This window comes from Colletotrichum paranaense (assembly GCF_030867605.1).
Source record: "Colletotrichum paranaense strain IMI 384185 chromosome Unknown Scaffold_1.1, whole genome shotgun sequence".
Taxonomy (NCBI): Eukaryota; Fungi; Ascomycota; class Sordariomycetes; order Glomerellales; family Glomerellaceae; genus Colletotrichum; species Colletotrichum paranaense.
Window position 1 is genome coordinate 610,311 of NW_026848959.1, and position 17,601 is coordinate 627,911.

The window sequence follows — 17,601 nt, forward strand, 5'->3', positions numbered from 1 at the left end:
ACAGTTGATCAGGGCGCGAAGGATGGTTTATCAGGCCATTTGCTTGCGTTCCGTCATCCAGGCCTTTCCTCGTTCCAGCCACAATCGGCAAAAAGGCTTGAGGAAAAGGACCCAAGGCTGACTGAAAACGGTTAACGAGATCGGCGGTTCCAGCAAGAAAAAAGTCCTCTTATTTCTCAAAGCCCTTGCAGAATAATTCTCAACGTCTTTTTTCTGCCCAGGAAACAGAATGAAAGAAGAAGAAAGAAAAGAATTCTTGCTAATTCTTGGGCCTCGCATCCAAACCTTCGATAGGGGTTCTGTTTTGCCAAACCAAGACATGATGGTTCCCCAATCGAGCACGACACACAACCGCGGCGTTTTTAACATAGACTTATCCCAACGCGGCTGGGTCGGTTAATCCACGCCGCCACTCAAATCCCCGCATGCGTCGAACCTCTCAGTCTCTTCACTCATTGCCGCTCCAGCTACGCGCAACGGACTCAAGCCTCGCGGCAAGCCACCTTTGCGAGAGGGCAGGCAGACTGGTGGGCAGGAGGCGCTAGAGACATGAGAGGCGGACGCTAACATGAACCGGAGCTTTGGGACCATGGCGAGCACGGTGGTTTCCCCTTTTCTTTCCCGCGTGAATGCGCCCGTCAGAAGGCATTAGGGCTGTCAATCATTCGTGAGGTGGGGTGACGGAGCCGGAAAGACCAAGTTCGAGAGCGTCCTGGTTCGTTTAGGTTGAGGAACTGGAAGGAAGGCCTTCCCGGACGGGTGTTGTGGTAAATTCGTAGGAGAGCATTTGCCGGCCGCGAGGTTCGACGTTGCCGTGTGACGAGCCACACGTCCCACGGGTCCAGCAAAGAGGCGGCGGCGCGCCATGTGTTTGATTTGCTCTACTGGTTGACTGTTCTTCGAAAGCCACACCGGATGCTTCCAGTGCTTTTGTTCCCATAAGGTCTCAGCAGTGCCCCCTTTGGAGGGTTGTTCCACATGGGTTTCTCTTGTTCCTGGTCGATTCTTCTGTCTGCAAGCCCCCCCCCCCCCCCCGGCGCCCCCACAGACTCATCCTTTCGACAAACGACGACGGCGATAACGACGACGACCTCGTGGCTATTTCGACCCGGGAACCTCATGTGCAGGTGGTTTTAGCCAATCAGTTGTTACGAATATCCCTTTACTGGGACTCGTATACCCTCCATCATGACGTCTTTTATGGAATTGGTTGGCAAGGTGAATAACCTTAACGACCCAAGACCTGCGTTGAATCAAAAACCGGTTATGCTTGGCATCGTGATATCATTCCTGGTAGGTTCCTCTTCCTTGGTACTGGGCATATTTACGCTATGCTGTCTCAGAACATCATCCTAATATGTGTTATGCAGATACTAGCACTGCTATGTGCTGGCATGCGAATATGGACCCGCATCTTTATTGTTCGAGCAGTAGGATGGGATGACTTCTTTTTGGTGCTCGTTATGATCTCAATCTCAGTTGGAAGTATTGGCACTTGCATATGTATGTCAGAACATCCTGCATCTTCTCCTGCCTGCTTAGTCCACAGCACGTGCTAATTATTGAATAAGGCATGGACTATGGACTCGGAGATCATATATTGTTCATACAGTATGATAGGTTCATTCAGTTCATGAAGGTAACCAACCTCCCCCTTGTAATCAATAACTCAGTCTAACCGCCTAGTACTAGATCTTCTACATCTGCAACGGCACATTACCGATCTCAACGTCATTAATCAAGGTTGCCATCCTGCTCCAGTACCTACGGATATTTGAGCGTGGTTCAAAATCACGAATCCTCACCATAATCATGATCTGCCTCGTGGCAATGTGGGGAGCCGCCTTCATGTTTCTCGCCTGGGTACCATGCATTCCCGTCGCAGCTTACTGGGACTGGTCAATACCCACCCGCGGACGCTGGGGTTTCGGAACGCAGGTTGCGGAGGAATTGATACGGACATATGAGGCACACGCCACGAGCAACATGATTCTTGACTTCATCATCTTTGCTATTCCTTTACCGCTATACTTCAACACCGAGGCCAACAAGAGGTCCCGTAAGACCGTTCTCGGTCTCTTTTTGCTGGGCAGTCTGTAAGTTCTCATCTAGAATAGCTTCCGAACACAATGATACCATCACTTTCCTCATTTACTGACTAACGGCATGATAGAGTCCTGATGCTCTCTGCCTGGCGGCTCGTATCCCTAGTCCGCTCCCGCGCCGGAACCTACCCAACCTTCGACCCAACCTGGGCCGCCCCAGGTCCCATGGCCCTCTCTATTCTCGAGATCGACATTGCCGCCATCTGCGCCTCCCTCCCCGTCTTCTGGCCCGTCCTCCAAAACAGCATGGGCATGATCTTTGTCACGCACGAGGTCAAAGTCACCACGGAAACAGTCGAGACGACGCGGAGTCGCGACGACGACGAGTGCCTCGAGCTATCCACCGGTGGCGCAGGCAGTAACGGTTCCTTTTCCTTTTCGCAGCAGAGTCCCGTGCTGGATACGGAGGGGCTTATTGAGCAGTACCAGCAGCAGACGGATATTTTTGGGAGTTATCTCAAGGGCAAGACGACGACGGACGTGGAAACTGTGCCGGCGTCGCTCCGTGACATGCCGCCGGCCAAGGAGCCTGAGCTTTTTGGGAGTTATTTGAAGGGAAAGACTACGACGGATGTGAATGCGGATCCGACGACGAAAATAGTGTGATGCACAGAGGTTGGGTTGCCGCTGACGGCCTGGTCGGTGATTTGAGGTGCTTGTTTTAACGACGTGACGACGATATCCGGGAGTATTGATACAGGAATGAGGGTGTTCGGATTTCAGTTTTTTTTCTTTTTTGTATTACTATAGATACCTCTTCGTATATTGTTGCCGAGAATACCAGGAGCAAAAGTGAACTCTAATCAATTTCTGGTGTCTTACTCTCAATTTGTGTCATTCATCTAAGATATCTCATTAAAGCATGCTTTGGCTACCGGAAATGAACAACCTATCATATTCGATGTATTAGTAACTTTAGATTACATCAGTTCGTCAATAAAGTGGCACGTGAAATGTTCCGAATCCGTGTTCCAGCCCAGTAGATTAGTAAAATGGTTTACCGCCTCCATCTTACGTGGAAGTGAGCCTCTCATCGCCGGATGCAGTAAGTCCTAACGATCTCTGCGGAACTGATCGACTCCGTGACAATGAATGCGAAGGCAGATGAGACTATGTATTCGGGATCTGTTCAGTGCTATTTTATTCCCGGAACATAGGCACGTGATACGGCAAAGCTTCGAACTCCGTCATTCACGAGATACCGGCACAAAGCATCCATCAAACAAAGGCCCTCATCAACCCCGGCTGACTCAATGCTCAGTCCGACGTTGCCAGAGTAGAGAGATCTCTAATTTGGGCTTGCTTACATCGAAATGTTCTCCAACGCGTCCAGACCATCGAGAATTTGTATACTTCCAAAGTCTCCATGATCCAATATGCCAAAGTCTACCTTGCGAATCTCTGGTTCGGGTAAGAAGCGTGAAGATATTTTTATTGGATGTGCACGTTGATCTGCTCATTCCCACGTTTGCACGTTGGGCTTTGGCAAAGTGTTTCGGCTCCAATAAGAATTTTCCAATGGCCGAAATGTGCTCAACAAGATATGCAATTATTGCCATTCTTTCACTCTGCAACCGTATTATGATGCCGCAGCTTGACCTTCCCCACTCTATATAAAACCCTCCCTTCTCGATCTTCAACTACAATGGGGGCTCATCGAAAACAAGTGCAGTCGACTACTTCTCAGAAGATTATTTCTTAGACGACAAATCCACACCAAACATCCCTCCGCCAAGCCGGACCCCAGACTTCGTGGGACCAAAGCTGAACCGCGAGCCGTCAGTAGAAGAGACAGCGGCAGGGGCGGCAGCATCATCCTGCCCATTGAGCACAACCTTGAGGCCGCGCTTCTCAAAAACAGCCGCTGTTCCATCCCTCGACGATTTCCATAAGGCGCTTCTTCTTGTGCTCGCCTGCGTTTGACAACTGCCTCTTGTCGTTAACGTTAACGGTTCTCGTCTCATTCTTTGAAAGAGGTTACTCGGCCCCAGATTGAAATGTCTCCCATCATGTAGTACGGCATATAAAGTCGATATTCTGCAACCAAAACCAAGTGTCATTGACTGATATCTAGAAATGCAGGCTGTAGCCTCTCAGAAGTGAGATAGTGCAGCACAATACATCATGATTCTAACTACCATGTCTAGATGCCTTCCAAAAAACACAGAAACAAAAGAGTTCACCCCCCCGGTGGCGAGCTGGGGGCTACATCTCTGGCGCACATGCTGGGACTCGAACACGGGACCTCTTCGCCTTCACCGATTAGGCTGTTCGTGGACTTCAACCACTCCACCAACCAGCCAGTTTTGACCTGACCCCCAAGGGGGCGCCTGCTGGCTGGTGACGGAATTGGACTTGAGGGGGGGCATATACCCTTCTCGTGCGTTCAGATGGAAGGTGCGGTTGACGAGGGCTCGGGAGGGAACCTGGAAGGCGCGATCACCACTATCAAGGTCGTACCTTCGCGTGATGAAGTCGAAAGAGTATTAGTCATCTGGCCTACTTTATGTCGTGAAGATGGTCGATTCCCGTTCTCCATATCATAATTGGATACCTATAGTTGCAAAGACGACGGCCCTGGTAGCATAGGAGGTAGATAATGCCATTGGCTCCCCTGGAATTCTGTCGCCCCAATTGAATGGCCTTTCCATCAGTTTACTCGAGGCTGAGTAAGGGAGCAGTTCTATGTGACAAAACATTACTACTACCATCGGCAAAAGGAAGCCAGACATTGAGAGTAACGTGTCTTTTATGAAAGCCGTTCGGGAAGAAAAAGAACCCGTCGTTACCATCTGCAGGGAGAGGAACATCGCGCCTCGTAAATCCCAATCGGGGTTGAACCCCGCGTCGACCATAAGCTGCATCGACACCTTGTCGTTGCAACGGTTGCACCCGCCAAGGCACCGGTAAGCTTATCGGGATGGAGATCGGGCTTTGGGGAGCTCTTCCTCATGCGGGGGAGATGTCTAAGCGAGACAGGGGAGCCACGATCTACAGAGGCGTCATGGAAAACTTCTGAAAGTAGGGCAAGAGGACGGCAAAGGACATGTGGGAGAATCATGGCTATTTAAGGTCGGATGCATCAGTTCAGTGTTCATAATTTCACACCCCACCTCAAAGACTCCTCTTCACGATCTCCAGTACTATTCCAGGAGCATCAACCTGCCTTACACATCATGGTCCTCTCCACAATCACAGCGTTCACAACCTTCCTCCTCCTGCTTCTCCTCAACCTCCCTCTCACGACCACAGCCCAACCCGCCCCAAACGAAACCTCAACCTACACCTACATCGTAATCGGCTCCGGCCCAGGAGGCGGCCCCCTAGCCTGCAACCTCGCCCGCGCAGGCCACCCAACCCTCCTCCTCGAAGCAGGCGACGACGAGCGCGACGACATCCGCACCGTCATCGCCAACGGCGGGTACTTCATCACCCCGAGCAACAGCTGGTCCTTTTTCGTACGGCATCACGCGGATGATGAGGTCGAGCTGCGGAATAACCACCTCACGTGGCGGCTGCCCTCGCAGAATGAAACTGGTATCGGACCGTACTGGGTCGGCAACGCGGCGAGGGCGCCAAAGGGGGCAGAGTTGTTGGGGGTGTGGTACCCGCGCGGCGCGACCGTGGGAGGATCGAGCGTGACGAATGCGATGGCGACGTGGTTGCCTAATGACTCGGATTGGGATTTTGTGCAGAATGTCACGGGGGATGATTCATGGAAGTGAGTTTTGATTCCGTGATCGTGAAGGCATCTTAAGAATTCTGGACAGGAATAGCTAACTTAAGCATGGGGAAAGCCACAAGAACATTCGTCAAATCTTTGAGAGGATCGAGAAGAACAACTATCTCCCTGAGGGCACGCCGGGTCACGGGTTCGACGGCTACTTTAACACGAATCTAGGCAATGGGTCACAGTATCTCAATAACCCTGGTCTCATGGACATTCTCAAGTCGCACTTGCGGTCTATTGGGAAAGACCCGGTGAAGCTCATCGAGATGGTGGGCAGCGACGGGAACTTCCTCAGCGATGATAGAGACACGACGGAGGGCATGTGGGGGCTGTCGTTTCATGCCACGGATAAGTGGGAGCGGTACAGCTCTCGCACGTACATCTATGAGACGCTGGCAGCCAAGAACGCAGATGGCTCTCCTAAGTGGCCCCTAACCTTGTCGACGAATTCTCTGGCCACGAAAGTCCTATTTGAAGAGACGGAGGGTGGAAAGCCTAGGGCCGTGGGCGTTGAGTACTTGGCGGGCAATTACACGTACGGTGCCGACGTGCGGCGAAACGCGTCAACGACAGGCGAGACAAGACGAGTAATGGCATCTCGGGAGGTCATCGTTGCAGGCGGTGCTTTCAACTCGCCCCAGCTACTACAGCTCAGCGGCATCGGAAACAAAACGGACCTTGAAGCTCTCGACATCGAGGTCGTGGCAGACTTGCCGGGCGTGGGGCGAAACCTCCAAGACAACCAAGAATTCCCGGTTGTGGGCCACGCTCAACTTAACCTCACGGCTACTCCAAATCCCAACGAGCCAATCTGCGCCAAAGGAAGCCCCGGAGACCCATGTGAAGAGCTGTGGCGACAGGGAAAGGGCCCGTACATGCGGCCAGGATACAACTCGAACGCGTTGCTTCTAAAGTCCAACTTTTCGCTGACCGGAGAGCGAGATGTCTTCGTCTTCAGCTGGCCAAGGGCGTTCCGCGGGTTCTGGCCCGAGGTGCAGCAGCCGGAGCTCCTCGATCCGCCGAATACCGTTGGCTTCTCAACAGTCAAGATGCATCCGCAGAACACAGCCGGATACATCAAGATTCGGTCCGCAGACCCGACGGAACCGCCGCAGATCAACTTTGAACTGTACAAGGAAGGCGCCGAGACGGACCTTGAAGCACTAGCGGAGGTAGTGGCGTGGGGCCGACGGAGCATGCGGGACGTCCAAGGTCCGTGGGGTCCTGTGGATCCGGCCGAACCTCCGTGTGCGCAAGTCGAGAGTAATGGCCGCTGCGGCGATGCGAACCCGGAGTCGGATAAGGATTGGATCCGGGAGCAGACTTTTGGGCATCATCCTACAGGGACGTGCAAGATGGGTGCGGCTGATGATGGCATGGCGGTGGTGGATTCCGAGTTTCGGGTGTTTGGCGTGGACGGGCTCAGGGTTGTCGACGCGAGCGTGTTCCCGCGGGCTCCCGGAGCATTCCCTGCCGTGGCGACCTTTATCATTAGCCAGAAGGCGTCAGATGTGATGCTGGGAGGTCTAGGAACGTCAGAGCCACAAGGGATGATGGTGGTAAGCCAGGGTAGTTAGATGAGACGATGTTGCGCGGGGTATCGAGTATGAGAAAGTTCTGAGTTCTTCCATGCATGCTGAGATGCGAAGATGTGAAGTGCCAGCCACGAGCCGCGTCGCCCTGTCGTCGCGTCGCAACACAACTGGATGGGAGTGTCGCAGTGTGTCCTCAAAGCAGTCGCGTCGTATCCGTACCGAAGAGCGTCATCTACCATAGTCCCTTTGTGTTTTCGTTGGGGAATCTGTGTCGCTCAGAATGGGATGAAGGGAGGCTGTCAGGGTCGTCTGATGTTCTGGAGCCTTCCAGTAGATGGGATGATTGGAGAAGAAGCATGTGAAGGTATCTCAGCTGCAAGATTGGGTGGGAGAGATACGTGGCTGGAGTGTGGCTCTGTTAGCGGGGCTTCCTTCCATGCTGCTGGTTCGAGCACAGCCACAGTTCTCCCCACTCCTGGCACGAGCTCTTCAAATCCGCAGGCGATGACGTTTGGACCTCGCCCCCTCCTGGTCCACTTTCCCCCTCTGATGATGGAAGCTGGCACTGGGCCCAGACTGGCCCCTGCTCCTTCCTTGCCGCTCTCACTCCTACACTTGCTTCCTCGATGCCCAGCCAGACAGGGCAGCTACCACCGGGTAGCCCCTCTTTCTCTCTCTCAACAGGGTCCCTGCTCTTTGTGGTGCCCAGCATCGTCACCAGCTGGAGGCCGCCCCTTCTGTCCCTGAGTCTGGGCTGGCATGTCAGGACGTGGATGGCTGCTCTTTCGTTGCCTGCCTTGGCTAAAAGGTAAAGCGCGTTCTCATGACCCTTCGTCTGATCATCGTAGGTACTCGCCTCCAACATTCCCATCCAGACACGTCCAGTTTTTACATAAAACCCATCATCCATACGATTTCGAGCCACGTTCTTCCTGCTCGGTTCATTTTCTGCTTTTCCCCAGATACCACTCCAACTTGAGAGACAACGTACATAACCGCCCTTGATACCCCATCCAGTCTCCAGTTACCCCTCACAAAACTCCCTCCTACAACACTTCTCACAACACTCTCAATAACTTCAAACGCCAAACAACCGCAATCATGTCAAACACCACCGTTCACGTCAAGAACATCGCTTCGGCGACTGAGGACAAGGAGATCAAGGACTTCTTTAGTTTCTGGTAAGTTCAATCCTGTCGGCTCTTCCATGGCCTGATACCCACCCCTGTTTTTACCGCAGCTCCAATTGAACAACTGCTGACATTTTGCAGCGGCAAGATCACCAACATTGAGGTTACTCCCGCCGGCGAGACCAAGGATGCTGCCGTCACTTTCGAGAAGGAGACTGCTGCCAAGACGGCTCTTCTCCTGAACAACACTCAGCTCGGTACCTCTCACATCACCGTCACCAGCGCTGGTGGCGACCCTACCGATGATGCTCCTCACCACAAGGAGAACGCCGACCGCGACTCGGACGACATCACACAAGAAGAGAAGCCTCGTTCTCGCATCTTTGCCGAGTACCTTGCTCAAGGATATGTCGTCGGTGATGCCGCCCTGCAGCGCGCCATCGAGCTCGACAGCCAGCACGGTGTCTCCAACCGCTTCTTGACCACCCTCCAAGGTCTTGACTCCAAGTACCACGCAACAGACCGTGCCAAGGCTACGGACCAGTCCTACGGCATCACTGCCAAGGCCCAGGGCATCTTTGGCGGTCTCAGCTCGTACTTCGAGAAGGCCACCAGCACGCCCACTGGCAAGAAGATTGTTGGTTTCTACGAGACTGGCTCCAGACAGGTGCAGGACATTCACACCGAGGCCCGTCGCCTTGCCGACCTCAAGAAGGAGGAGCACGGCGGCAGCGCCTACAAGGCCTCCGGTCTCGAGAGATTCCTCGGCAAGGAGAAGGCTGCCCCCGCTGCCACTGGCGAGACCATCGGCACTCAATCTCCCATCCAACCCGACCCCACGACAGCTGTTCCTCTGTCTAAGCCGTCGGCCGCCACCGACGAGAAGACTCCCTTGTAAAAGAGTGATGAGAACTGGTTTGCAAAAGGTTTCGAAGGCAGGCGTTGGCTGGGTTCGTTAGGCACAAACGTTTCATGATTGCGACGCATGTGATTTTCCTTGGCACTTAGGTAGTTGTGACTTTGAATGCAAATCAAAGCATCGAGCATTCGTCCAACTCGCTAGACTTTAAAATTTGATGTGACTGCATTGGCCTGGCTGTGTGTATTGTCCCTCTGAATCATGCCAGTGATTCCGTCCTTCGTTCGTGAAAGGTGACTTTACCGTGTGTGGATTATTATGGATGATGAAAAACCTCACAATTTTGGAGGCTTTGGGCCGCGGTGGTTGACGAACTTTTACAAAATAATCGTTGAGTGATTGACACCGTAGTCGAGATGGTGTAGGATAAGTTAGGCTGGCTCGATTCCGGCGGTGCCATTTCATACGCGACATTCTACGCACATCATGACTAGCCAGGACATGATGATCTTTGAGATTCACGGCAAAGTAGACGATGGTGGTTTCAGATGCTTCTCGAGCAGTTCAGGTATTTAGAATACAGCCTCACACACTATCGCAGTATGCAATGTCATTGCCTCATGTTCCCAACGCCTTTTTGTACAAATGCCACTAATGACGCTTATGCCCGTTTCTTTACTGAGTCTTGGAGAACTTCTCCTTGAGGGCGTCATCGAGAGGTCCCTTTGGGTTGGACTCTAGCTTCTGTGATGAGGGGAGATCCGGTTAGACTCTGAACATGTATCGCGGACTGGCTACAATTGATAATGAGGGATGGAAACGTACATCGAGAGACTCCTTGTTGGTCTGTTCCTTGTTGGAGGCGTCGTCGGTTCCCTTGCCTGAGGCGGGGGGATCTTGTTGCTGGGCGCCGGTTTGGCGTTCAGGCTCGGGGGATTGACGTCCTTCAGGCATTTTGAGTGATTGTGTAAGGTGAGAGTTTGGTTTGAGGTGACTGAATAGTCTAGTTGTCACGGAATGGGTTGGTCGTGTCGTGATTTATGAGGCTGGTGGATGAAGAAGAGAGACACGTTTAGGAATGGAGAGACATGGATTAAATACGAAGGCTAAGGCACGTAGCTCACGGCTTATGCTAGGACGGAGGGAATACTCCTGTGGTACATCATTCTACATCACGTTTACGATATTCATCCAGACGAGGAAAGAGGGGCCAGAGGCCGGTCCAGTCTCAGTATGGAGGGGCTCTTGCGTCAATGGAGGGGCGTTGCACGGAGGCGCTTCTCTGACCTCTACCTACCATGTGCTCTTCGGTGAGGTAGAGAGAAGGGCGCTCTTTGAGTGGTGGGACATGGTCGAATGAGGGGGGATTAGCAGCTGGTTGCTGATTGCGGCGGTTGACATGTTGATGCCGTCATGCGGCATACGAGTGGTGGTGCGCTGGTGGTTGGATGAAAGGTGACAGGCAGGTAGGTGCTTGGAGCTCGAGGGGCGGCGTTGGGTTTGACGTCACCTTCCATTTGTTGAGGATGAGGAGGGAAAGCTCGCTCGATTCGATGGCTTGCTTTATCGATAAAGCTGTCCAGGCTGAGGTGTCTTATCCGTTATCTTATCTAATCTACGAGCAAGCATTGTCGAAGTTTGGTGGGTCCGGACAGTGAGCGGGAATATCGCCGAGCTCGGCGGGAACCCAAAAGACGGAGCGCAGGAGCTGCAAGGGGGACGACAGCGGAGGGCCCGCTGAAGAATGTCGCTAGGAGAGTAGCCGACCGGAGCGGACGCCTTCCGGTACTGGGCTAGGGACCTAGAGGTGCGTGTCGCGGTAGCTTGCATCGCAGGTGACGCCTGTCATCGCGGTCGACTGATGGTGAGATCATTCTCGTGAGTCTCGTCTCTCATATTCTGTCCCATCGGTGGGGTCGGATCGTCTTCGCTGTGAGATTAAAAGGTACGGAAAAAGCAAAGTCGTGGTTCCTCTGCAAATTGTCGGAAAATGGGATGTCTCATGTTTTCGCCTCAGACACATCGTGAGTCGAATCAAATATCAGTCGGAGGAGTAGCTGCCTGCCGTGAGGTGCCGTGTGTGGTGCCGCGTCTTCATACGGGGATCCAAAGTTCGTGGACCACGGGACTTTGGTATAGCATTCGTTCGTCGATGCCGATCTGTAGCCGGTCGAGTGTTGGCTGTGTTGTAACTCGAGCGGCTCAGCCAAAACAATCCGATAATTCCCATGTTGAGATGCAGTGGAGCGCGCCAAGTGATTATCGTCGTCCCATCCCCAACGCTCCCGCATATCCAGATGAACACGGAGAGAAATGCTGCCCTGAATGTTGCGAGGAGTGCGAGGGTGCCATGGTTAATTAATAGAAACCTGCCCCTTCCAGGCCCTCTAGGCTTCACTACGCGGCCTGGAGCATCGCAAAAAACAGGCTTCAGCCCTTCGGCACGATATTAAGGGAGCATTGGGGCATTTCGGGGTCCCTGTTTTTGGGCGTTATGGACAAGGGAAGCAATAGTAAGAAAAAGTCTAAATCGCGGGGCATACCACCCGAACGGGCAAAACAGGCACAGTGTTGATGGTAATCATGGCAGAAGGACGGGCTTGCTTGTCTGTTTGGAACTCGGGGATATTGGAAATGCGACTATTGGTGATTTACTCAGGCTTAGGAAGCACGAAAGTGGTGTCATGTCTCACTGCCTCGGCCGAGCGGTTTTGAAGCCCATGAGATGGCCCGTGGATGATGGCGGATCGGCTTGCAATGTTTCGATCCACGAACAAACGGGGGGCTACTAGTAAACACGGCACATGCACGGGATTCAAGGGATGACAGGACGGGAAGCCACATGGACAACACACGGATGGGGCAAGCTGCAATAAAAAGTTGGCTAAGAACAAGCGGCAGATGCCAAACGGACAATAAGACGAGCGAAGAAGGAAGCGACGAGTTGACGATCATCAACGACGAGTCCGTAACTGGGAAGGCGGCTCTTGCTTGCCTTGTCGAATTGGGAAAGGAGCGGGTTTGTCTCGCGGCAGGTGCTCCAAGCTAAGACCAGAAACAGCCGAAAGAGGGAAGGCAAAGCCCACCTCAGACTCAGACTCCAGAGTGTAAAGGGAGGAAAGGGCAGGTTGGGGGTGATGGAGTCATTGGGATCAACAACAATGGGTGGTCCCTGCCTCAAGTGTCTTGTGCCTTGTACCTTAAGTCGCACTTCCACCGGGAAGGTTGCACCTCGCACCTGCCCACCTGCCACACGACCTTTGTTTGTTTGACGAAGGAAGGCACAAGATGCGACCCCGTCGGAAGGAAAACTCTACCTTTTTTTTTTTTTTTGACTTCACTCCCTCACGATTGTTTCTCTTATCCCAACACACCCAAACACCTTTTTTTCCATTCAACGATTCAGCCAAGCTTACGCCGTAGCTTGCTTCACGATAGCAACATACGATCACGAAGAAACACTAGAATCAACAAGCATGAACAACAAATAACTAGAAAGGCCGTACAAATTGGTCGCTAAGACTACTAAACACCATTGCTATTCTTACAAGACCAGATCCAAACATTTTTGCCAGAAAGCCCCGAAAAGCCGTACAAATGACACGCCAAAGAAATTACATGTCCGTAAACCATCGTCAAAACAGTATCCGATAGATCCACCGCGCGAGTACAACAAATCATGCAATCATTAGATGCGCTTATTTCTTCTTGCCGCCACCAAGAGCCTTGGTCAAGCTGCCGAGGCCGAGGCCATCCAGCAGACGGTTGAGACCGAGAGTTCCGAGCAGACCATCGACAATCTTGCCGAGGCCAAGACCGTTGAGAAGACGACCAACCAGGTTCAGGACACCAGTCAGCAAAAGACCGACGGCAGCCAGAATCTGGAACAAAGGCTCGGTGAGAAGTCCCCAAAGAGGGTTGAGCTCAGCCTTTGCCTTGGGAAGGTCCTCAAGCTTGCGCTTGGCACCTTCGACGGTTTCCGTGATGGTACCGGTCAACTGTTATCAACGTTAGCATATATTCAAGGTCATGATGATATTCGTATCAGAGATAAACTCACCTCCTTAAGGACCTCGGCGAGGTGGTGTTCCTCGGGAGTAGCCTCACGAGTCTGGGCCTTGGCCTTGGCGTTCTGCTGGATGCGTCCATCGGGATCCAAGGCACGAACGCTGCCGTTCAACTCAGTCAAGAGCTTGCCACCCTCCTCAATGAGAGGCTTGACATCCTTGACCAGCTGCTCCTCGTCACGCTCCTCCTTGGGCTGGCGCTCAGCGGCCTCAATCTTCTGCGTAATCATCTTGCAGATGGGACGGAGACGATCCAAGCCCTGCTCAATCAAGCCACCGAGGTTCTTGGCCAACTTGCGGTCGGCCTCAGCCTCGATGCGAGCCTGCTTCTCCTCCTCGGTCTCCTCGGGAGTCTCCTCCTCCTCGACGATATCCTCGACGAGGGTGACGTGTCCGACGACACGGTCCTTGGAGTCGACAACGTCATTATCGCTGTTGACCTCCTTGCCGGAGCAAATGGTGACCTCGCCAGTGGTAAGTCTACCGATGATGTTTCCATCTTCGTCGCAGACCTCACCGTTCTTGTTGACCTTGCGACCCTCCATAGGTCCCTTCTTCTGAGGAAGATCGGAGATGGCAGTAACATGACCAACAACGCGGTCCTTGGAGTCAACGACATCATTGTCCTCGTTGACCTTCTTGCCGGCGCAGATGCTGAGCTCACCGCTGGTAAGCTTACCAAGAGTCTCGCCATTGTCGCTGACGACGAAACCTTCCTTGTTGACAACCTTGCCTTCCATGGGGCCCTTGGGCTCAGGAATGTCCTCGAGAAGCTCGACATGACCGACGACACGTCCCTTGGAATCAACAACATCGTTGTCCTCGTTGACGGGCTTGCCGGCGCAGGCCTTAATCTCACCAGAGGTGAGCTTGCCAATCACGTCGCCATCCTCATCAACAACCTCGCCGCTGCGGTTAACCTTGCGGCCTTCCATAGGTCCCTTCTGTCTCTCGGGAGCAGCCTCGGGCTCCCAGCGCTCAGCTTTGCCGAGCAGGTTGCCATTGCGGTCAAGAATATCACCATCCTCGTCGATGGGGCGGCCGAAGAGAACCTTGGCGTCACCCTGGACAAGACGACCGACAATATCTCCAGAGGGAGTGACAATGGTGCCGTCCTTGGCGACGGTGCAGCCAGGGAGCTCAGCGAAGGGACCCTCCTTGGATCCCTCACGGTCACCCTCAGCAACAAGCTCAGCTCTTCCGATGATGTCACCGGACTCGCTGCGGACGTTTCCTTCCTTGTCGCACATGCGACCGATCAGGCGCTTGATGTCACCCTCGACAATGCGGCCATAGATGGTGCCGTCCTTGTCGACGACATTGCCAGCCTTGTTGACACGCTTGCCAGCGAGGGCAGAGTTGTCAACAGGTGCCTCCGGTTCAGGCTCGGGCTCAGACTCGGGTTCCCAACGCTCGGCCTTGCCAATGGCATTGCCGCTCTTGTCAAGAATGTCACCGTCGTCGTCAACCTTCTTGCCCTTGAGCTTCTTCGGGTCACCCTCAATGACACGACCGACAATATCGCCCTCAAAGAGAACGTGCCCATTGGACTCGACGGTTGCGCCAGGGAAGTCCTCGAAGGGAGCAGGCTCGCTAAGCTCCTCACGCTCAGTCTCGGGAATGGGCTCGGCCTTGCCAATAACCTTGCCGCTGTCGTTCCAGATCTCACCGAGCTCGTTGGCCTTGCGACCAACTAAGTGCTTGAGGATACCGGAGACAATGCGACCGACGGCCTCACCCTTGTCGTTGACAAGGTTGCCAGCCTTATTGACCTTGGCACCCTTTAGGATGGAGAAGTCAATGGTGTCCTTGAGAAGCTCCTCAGCAACCTCAGACTTGAGCTCGGCCTTGCCAATGATGCTGCCGCGCTCGTTGACAATGTTGCCCTCGGCATCGAGGGTCATGCCAACAAGTTCCTCCGGGTTACCCTCGGCGATGCGACCGATGGAAACATCGTCGAAAACAACCCTTCCCTCCTCGTCAACCTGGGCGCCAGGGAACTTCTCGAATGGCTGGAGAAGCTTGTCGCCGGCAACAGAGACGGTGCGCTGGTCTTCGGGAATGGCAGAGCGGATGGTGCTGAGGACGCTCTTGATATCATCCTTAATGGTAGACTTGGGAGCAGACTCAGAAGCAGCGGTGACGTCAATGTCAGGGACATCGCCAGTCTTCGCAGTAGCGGTCTCGGCGACATCTTCGATACCCTCCACACCGGAGTCCACACCCTCGTCGATGGCCTCAAAGCCCTCGCCCTCAACACCCTCAGTGACGCCCTCGGTCTTGGGGAACTCGCCAGTCTGAGCATCCTCGGGAACCTCGGATTGCTCCTCGGGGTTCTGCTGGTTCGCCCAGTCCTCAGTGGCATCGGATTCACGAGCAGTCTCGGCACCGGACTTGGCGTCCTCAACCTGAGAGGCTAGATCCGAAGGAAGCTTGGAAACAAGATCGGTGGGAAGCTTGGACTGAGCGTCGAATGGAATCTGCGATACGGGGATGTCGGCAGTCTGGATATCTTCCGGAAGCTCACTCTTCAGACCGTCGGGAATCTGCGAGACGGGAATGTCGAGGGTAGCGATGTCATCCGGAACACGGGACTGAGCATCAGTCTGGGCAGTGCCAGCCTTCTCAGTCGAGTCGTCCTTGACGGTCTCGGCACCCTCTGTCGCCTCTTCGATGGGCTCGGCGTCGACCTCTTGCAAATCACTCTTGCCGTCGATTGTCGACTGTTCTGTGAGGTCTGTCTTGGCGCCTTGGGAATCTTCAGTCTCTGTTTGGGTGTTCTCTCCGCCGGTTGTGAGCTTACCATCAGCGTCAACGTCGGGTTGCGACTTTTCGACATCCTGGAGATCGATTGGGGCAACCTCTGATGTTGTCTCGTTGTTCTCGAAGAGGTTCTGCTTCGCGTTCTCGGTCAAGGAGGCCTTGTCATCTGCCTCCTCCTTCTGCTCAGCAAGAAGCTGGGTGAGCTTCTCATCCTTGTCGGTGACAGACTGGTCGCGGTTCAATGGCTCGGTGCCACCGAGGACGCCGCCAAGAGGGCCTCCACTTTGGCTCTGGCCCAAAACACCTCCAAGCAGGCCGCCGAGGGCGTTGTCTGAAGATGTGCCCTTCTCGGACTGACCGCCGAGAGCTCCGGTAACGTTGCCCAGGGTATTACCGACAAGGCCACCTTGGGAACCCTTCTCATCTTGACCACCACCAAGGACGCCGCCGAGCACACCGCCCTGGCCTTCGCCCAGACCAATACCCTTGGTCAGGTCGCCGACAAGTGGTAATGTGCGGTTGACAGTCTGAACAGTGCCGTCGACAGTGTCGACGATGCCCTTGACGCCCTTGGTGGCGCCCATGATGCTGAAGCCACCGCCCTCCTTGGTCTCGCCACCTTCCGTCAACTCGCCGAGGGGAAGAGCCTTGCCAATAACGCCGCCGTCCTTGCCGATGATATCGCCTGTCGCGGTGACGACGTTGCCGACAAGCTCTCCGGCCTCGCCTTCTGTAACCTTGCCGACAGTCTTGCCGGTCTCGTCTACCACCTCACCGGTCTTGCCAATGACACCGGCAACAAGGTTGTCGCCATGGTCTTGGATATCTTGCTCGACCGAGTATGCTACGAAAGGTCAGTGTTCGACTCATCATGAGTCGTGTGTAAGTGAACTCACTTGACTTCTGCTCCTCACCCTTTCCCCAACCACCGGGCATGCTGCTGCCTGACTTGGATGCAGCTCCGACCATATTGTTTGTCTTGTTGTTTCTTTCTTGTTGCTCTTGTTCGTGTCTTGATAAAAATTCGTTGTACTCAGCGCTAACAGGGTATCTTAGAAAATGTAGCTGTTCATGAGATGATTGCATTGAATTGGGAGATGAAAGTCAAATTCCGATACAAAGACCTGCCGGTCAGACGTCTTATACCTCAAATCCTTCAACGCAAATCAAGTTTCCAGCTGAACGTCGGCTCCCAATCTTACGTCAAGGGGAGCTCAAGCTCGAGGAGCTTCCCTCGTCCATCGAAGCTCTGGCCCTTGCTCGCGCCACAGGGTGACTTCATGGGGGGAGGGATGGCCAGCTTGCCAGTCGCCCATCATGACGCAAAGCCACACCTCGTCCGAGCCCTTGGACGGCTGGATCCCAGCTATCATGACGCAACCTTACTTGAGAAGGGGAGATGCACCTTGGGG

At 53.8% G+C, this 17,601-nt stretch overlaps 8 protein-coding genes across 8 annotated transcripts; 4 read left to right on the forward strand and 4 right to left on the reverse strand.

The window, feature by feature from the left end:
* Positions 1-1,188: 1,188 nt before the first annotated feature.
* CPAR01_00195 (uncharacterized protein) lies at positions 1,189-2,711 on the forward strand (the record flags this gene model as incomplete). The annotated part of the gene is made up of 5 exons (XM_060484488.1): positions 1,189-1,293; positions 1,371-1,503; positions 1,572-1,639; positions 1,693-2,096; positions 2,174-2,711. 5 exons carry the CDS (start codon positions 1,189-1,191, stop codon positions 2,709-2,711), a joined length of 1,248 nt encoding a protein of 415 aa, XP_060355345.1.
* Positions 2,712-3,741: 1,030 nt separating this feature from the next.
* Positions 3,742-3,978, reverse strand: CPAR01_00196 (uncharacterized protein; the record flags this gene model as incomplete). Its single annotated transcript, XM_060484489.1, has 1 exon — positions 3,742-3,978. One exon carries the CDS (start codon positions 3,976-3,978, stop codon positions 3,742-3,744), a length of 237 nt encoding a protein of 78 aa, XP_060355346.1.
* A 667-nt stretch (positions 3,979-4,645) lies between these two features.
* Positions 4,646-4,837, reverse strand: CPAR01_00197 (uncharacterized protein; the record flags this gene model as incomplete). The annotated part of the gene is made up of 1 exon (XM_060484490.1): positions 4,646-4,837. The coding sequence occupies one exon, from the start codon at positions 4,835-4,837 to the stop codon at positions 4,646-4,648; it is 192 nt and encodes a 63-aa protein (XP_060355347.1).
* Positions 4,838-5,281: 444 nt separating this feature from the next.
* Positions 5,282-7,412, forward strand: CPAR01_00198 (GMC oxidoreductase; the record flags this gene model as incomplete). Its single annotated transcript, XM_060484491.1, has 2 exons — positions 5,282-5,826; positions 5,903-7,412. The coding sequence occupies 2 exons, from the start codon at positions 5,282-5,284 to the stop codon at positions 7,410-7,412; spliced, it is 2,055 nt and encodes a 684-aa protein (XP_060355348.1).
* Positions 7,413-8,193: 781 nt separating this feature from the next.
* CPAR01_00199 (uncharacterized protein) lies at positions 8,194-8,349 on the forward strand (the record flags this gene model as incomplete). The annotated part of the gene is made up of 1 exon (XM_060484492.1): positions 8,194-8,349. One exon carries the CDS (start codon positions 8,194-8,196, stop codon positions 8,347-8,349), a length of 156 nt encoding a protein of 51 aa, XP_060355349.1.
* A 122-nt stretch (positions 8,350-8,471) lies between these two features.
* CPAR01_00200 (RNA recognition domain-containing protein) lies at positions 8,472-9,398 on the forward strand (the record flags this gene model as incomplete). Its single annotated transcript, XM_060484493.1, has 2 exons — positions 8,472-8,551; positions 8,642-9,398. The coding sequence occupies 2 exons, from the start codon at positions 8,472-8,474 to the stop codon at positions 9,396-9,398; spliced, it is 837 nt and encodes a 278-aa protein (XP_060355350.1).
* A 636-nt stretch (positions 9,399-10,034) lies between these two features.
* On the reverse strand, positions 10,035-10,313 carry CPAR01_00201 (uncharacterized protein; the record flags this gene model as incomplete). Its single annotated transcript, XM_060484494.1, has 2 exons — positions 10,035-10,103; positions 10,185-10,313. The coding sequence occupies 2 exons, from the start codon at positions 10,311-10,313 to the stop codon at positions 10,035-10,037; spliced, it is 198 nt and encodes a 65-aa protein (XP_060355351.1).
* Positions 10,314-13,057: 2,744 nt separating this feature from the next.
* CPAR01_00202 (LEA domain-containing protein) lies at positions 13,058-17,158 on the reverse strand (the record flags this gene model as incomplete). Its single annotated transcript, XM_060484495.1, has 3 exons — positions 13,058-13,357; positions 13,420-17,033; positions 17,086-17,158. 3 exons carry the CDS (start codon positions 17,156-17,158, stop codon positions 13,058-13,060), a joined length of 3,987 nt encoding a protein of 1,328 aa, XP_060355352.1.
* Between the last annotated feature and the right edge of the window lie 443 nt (positions 17,159-17,601).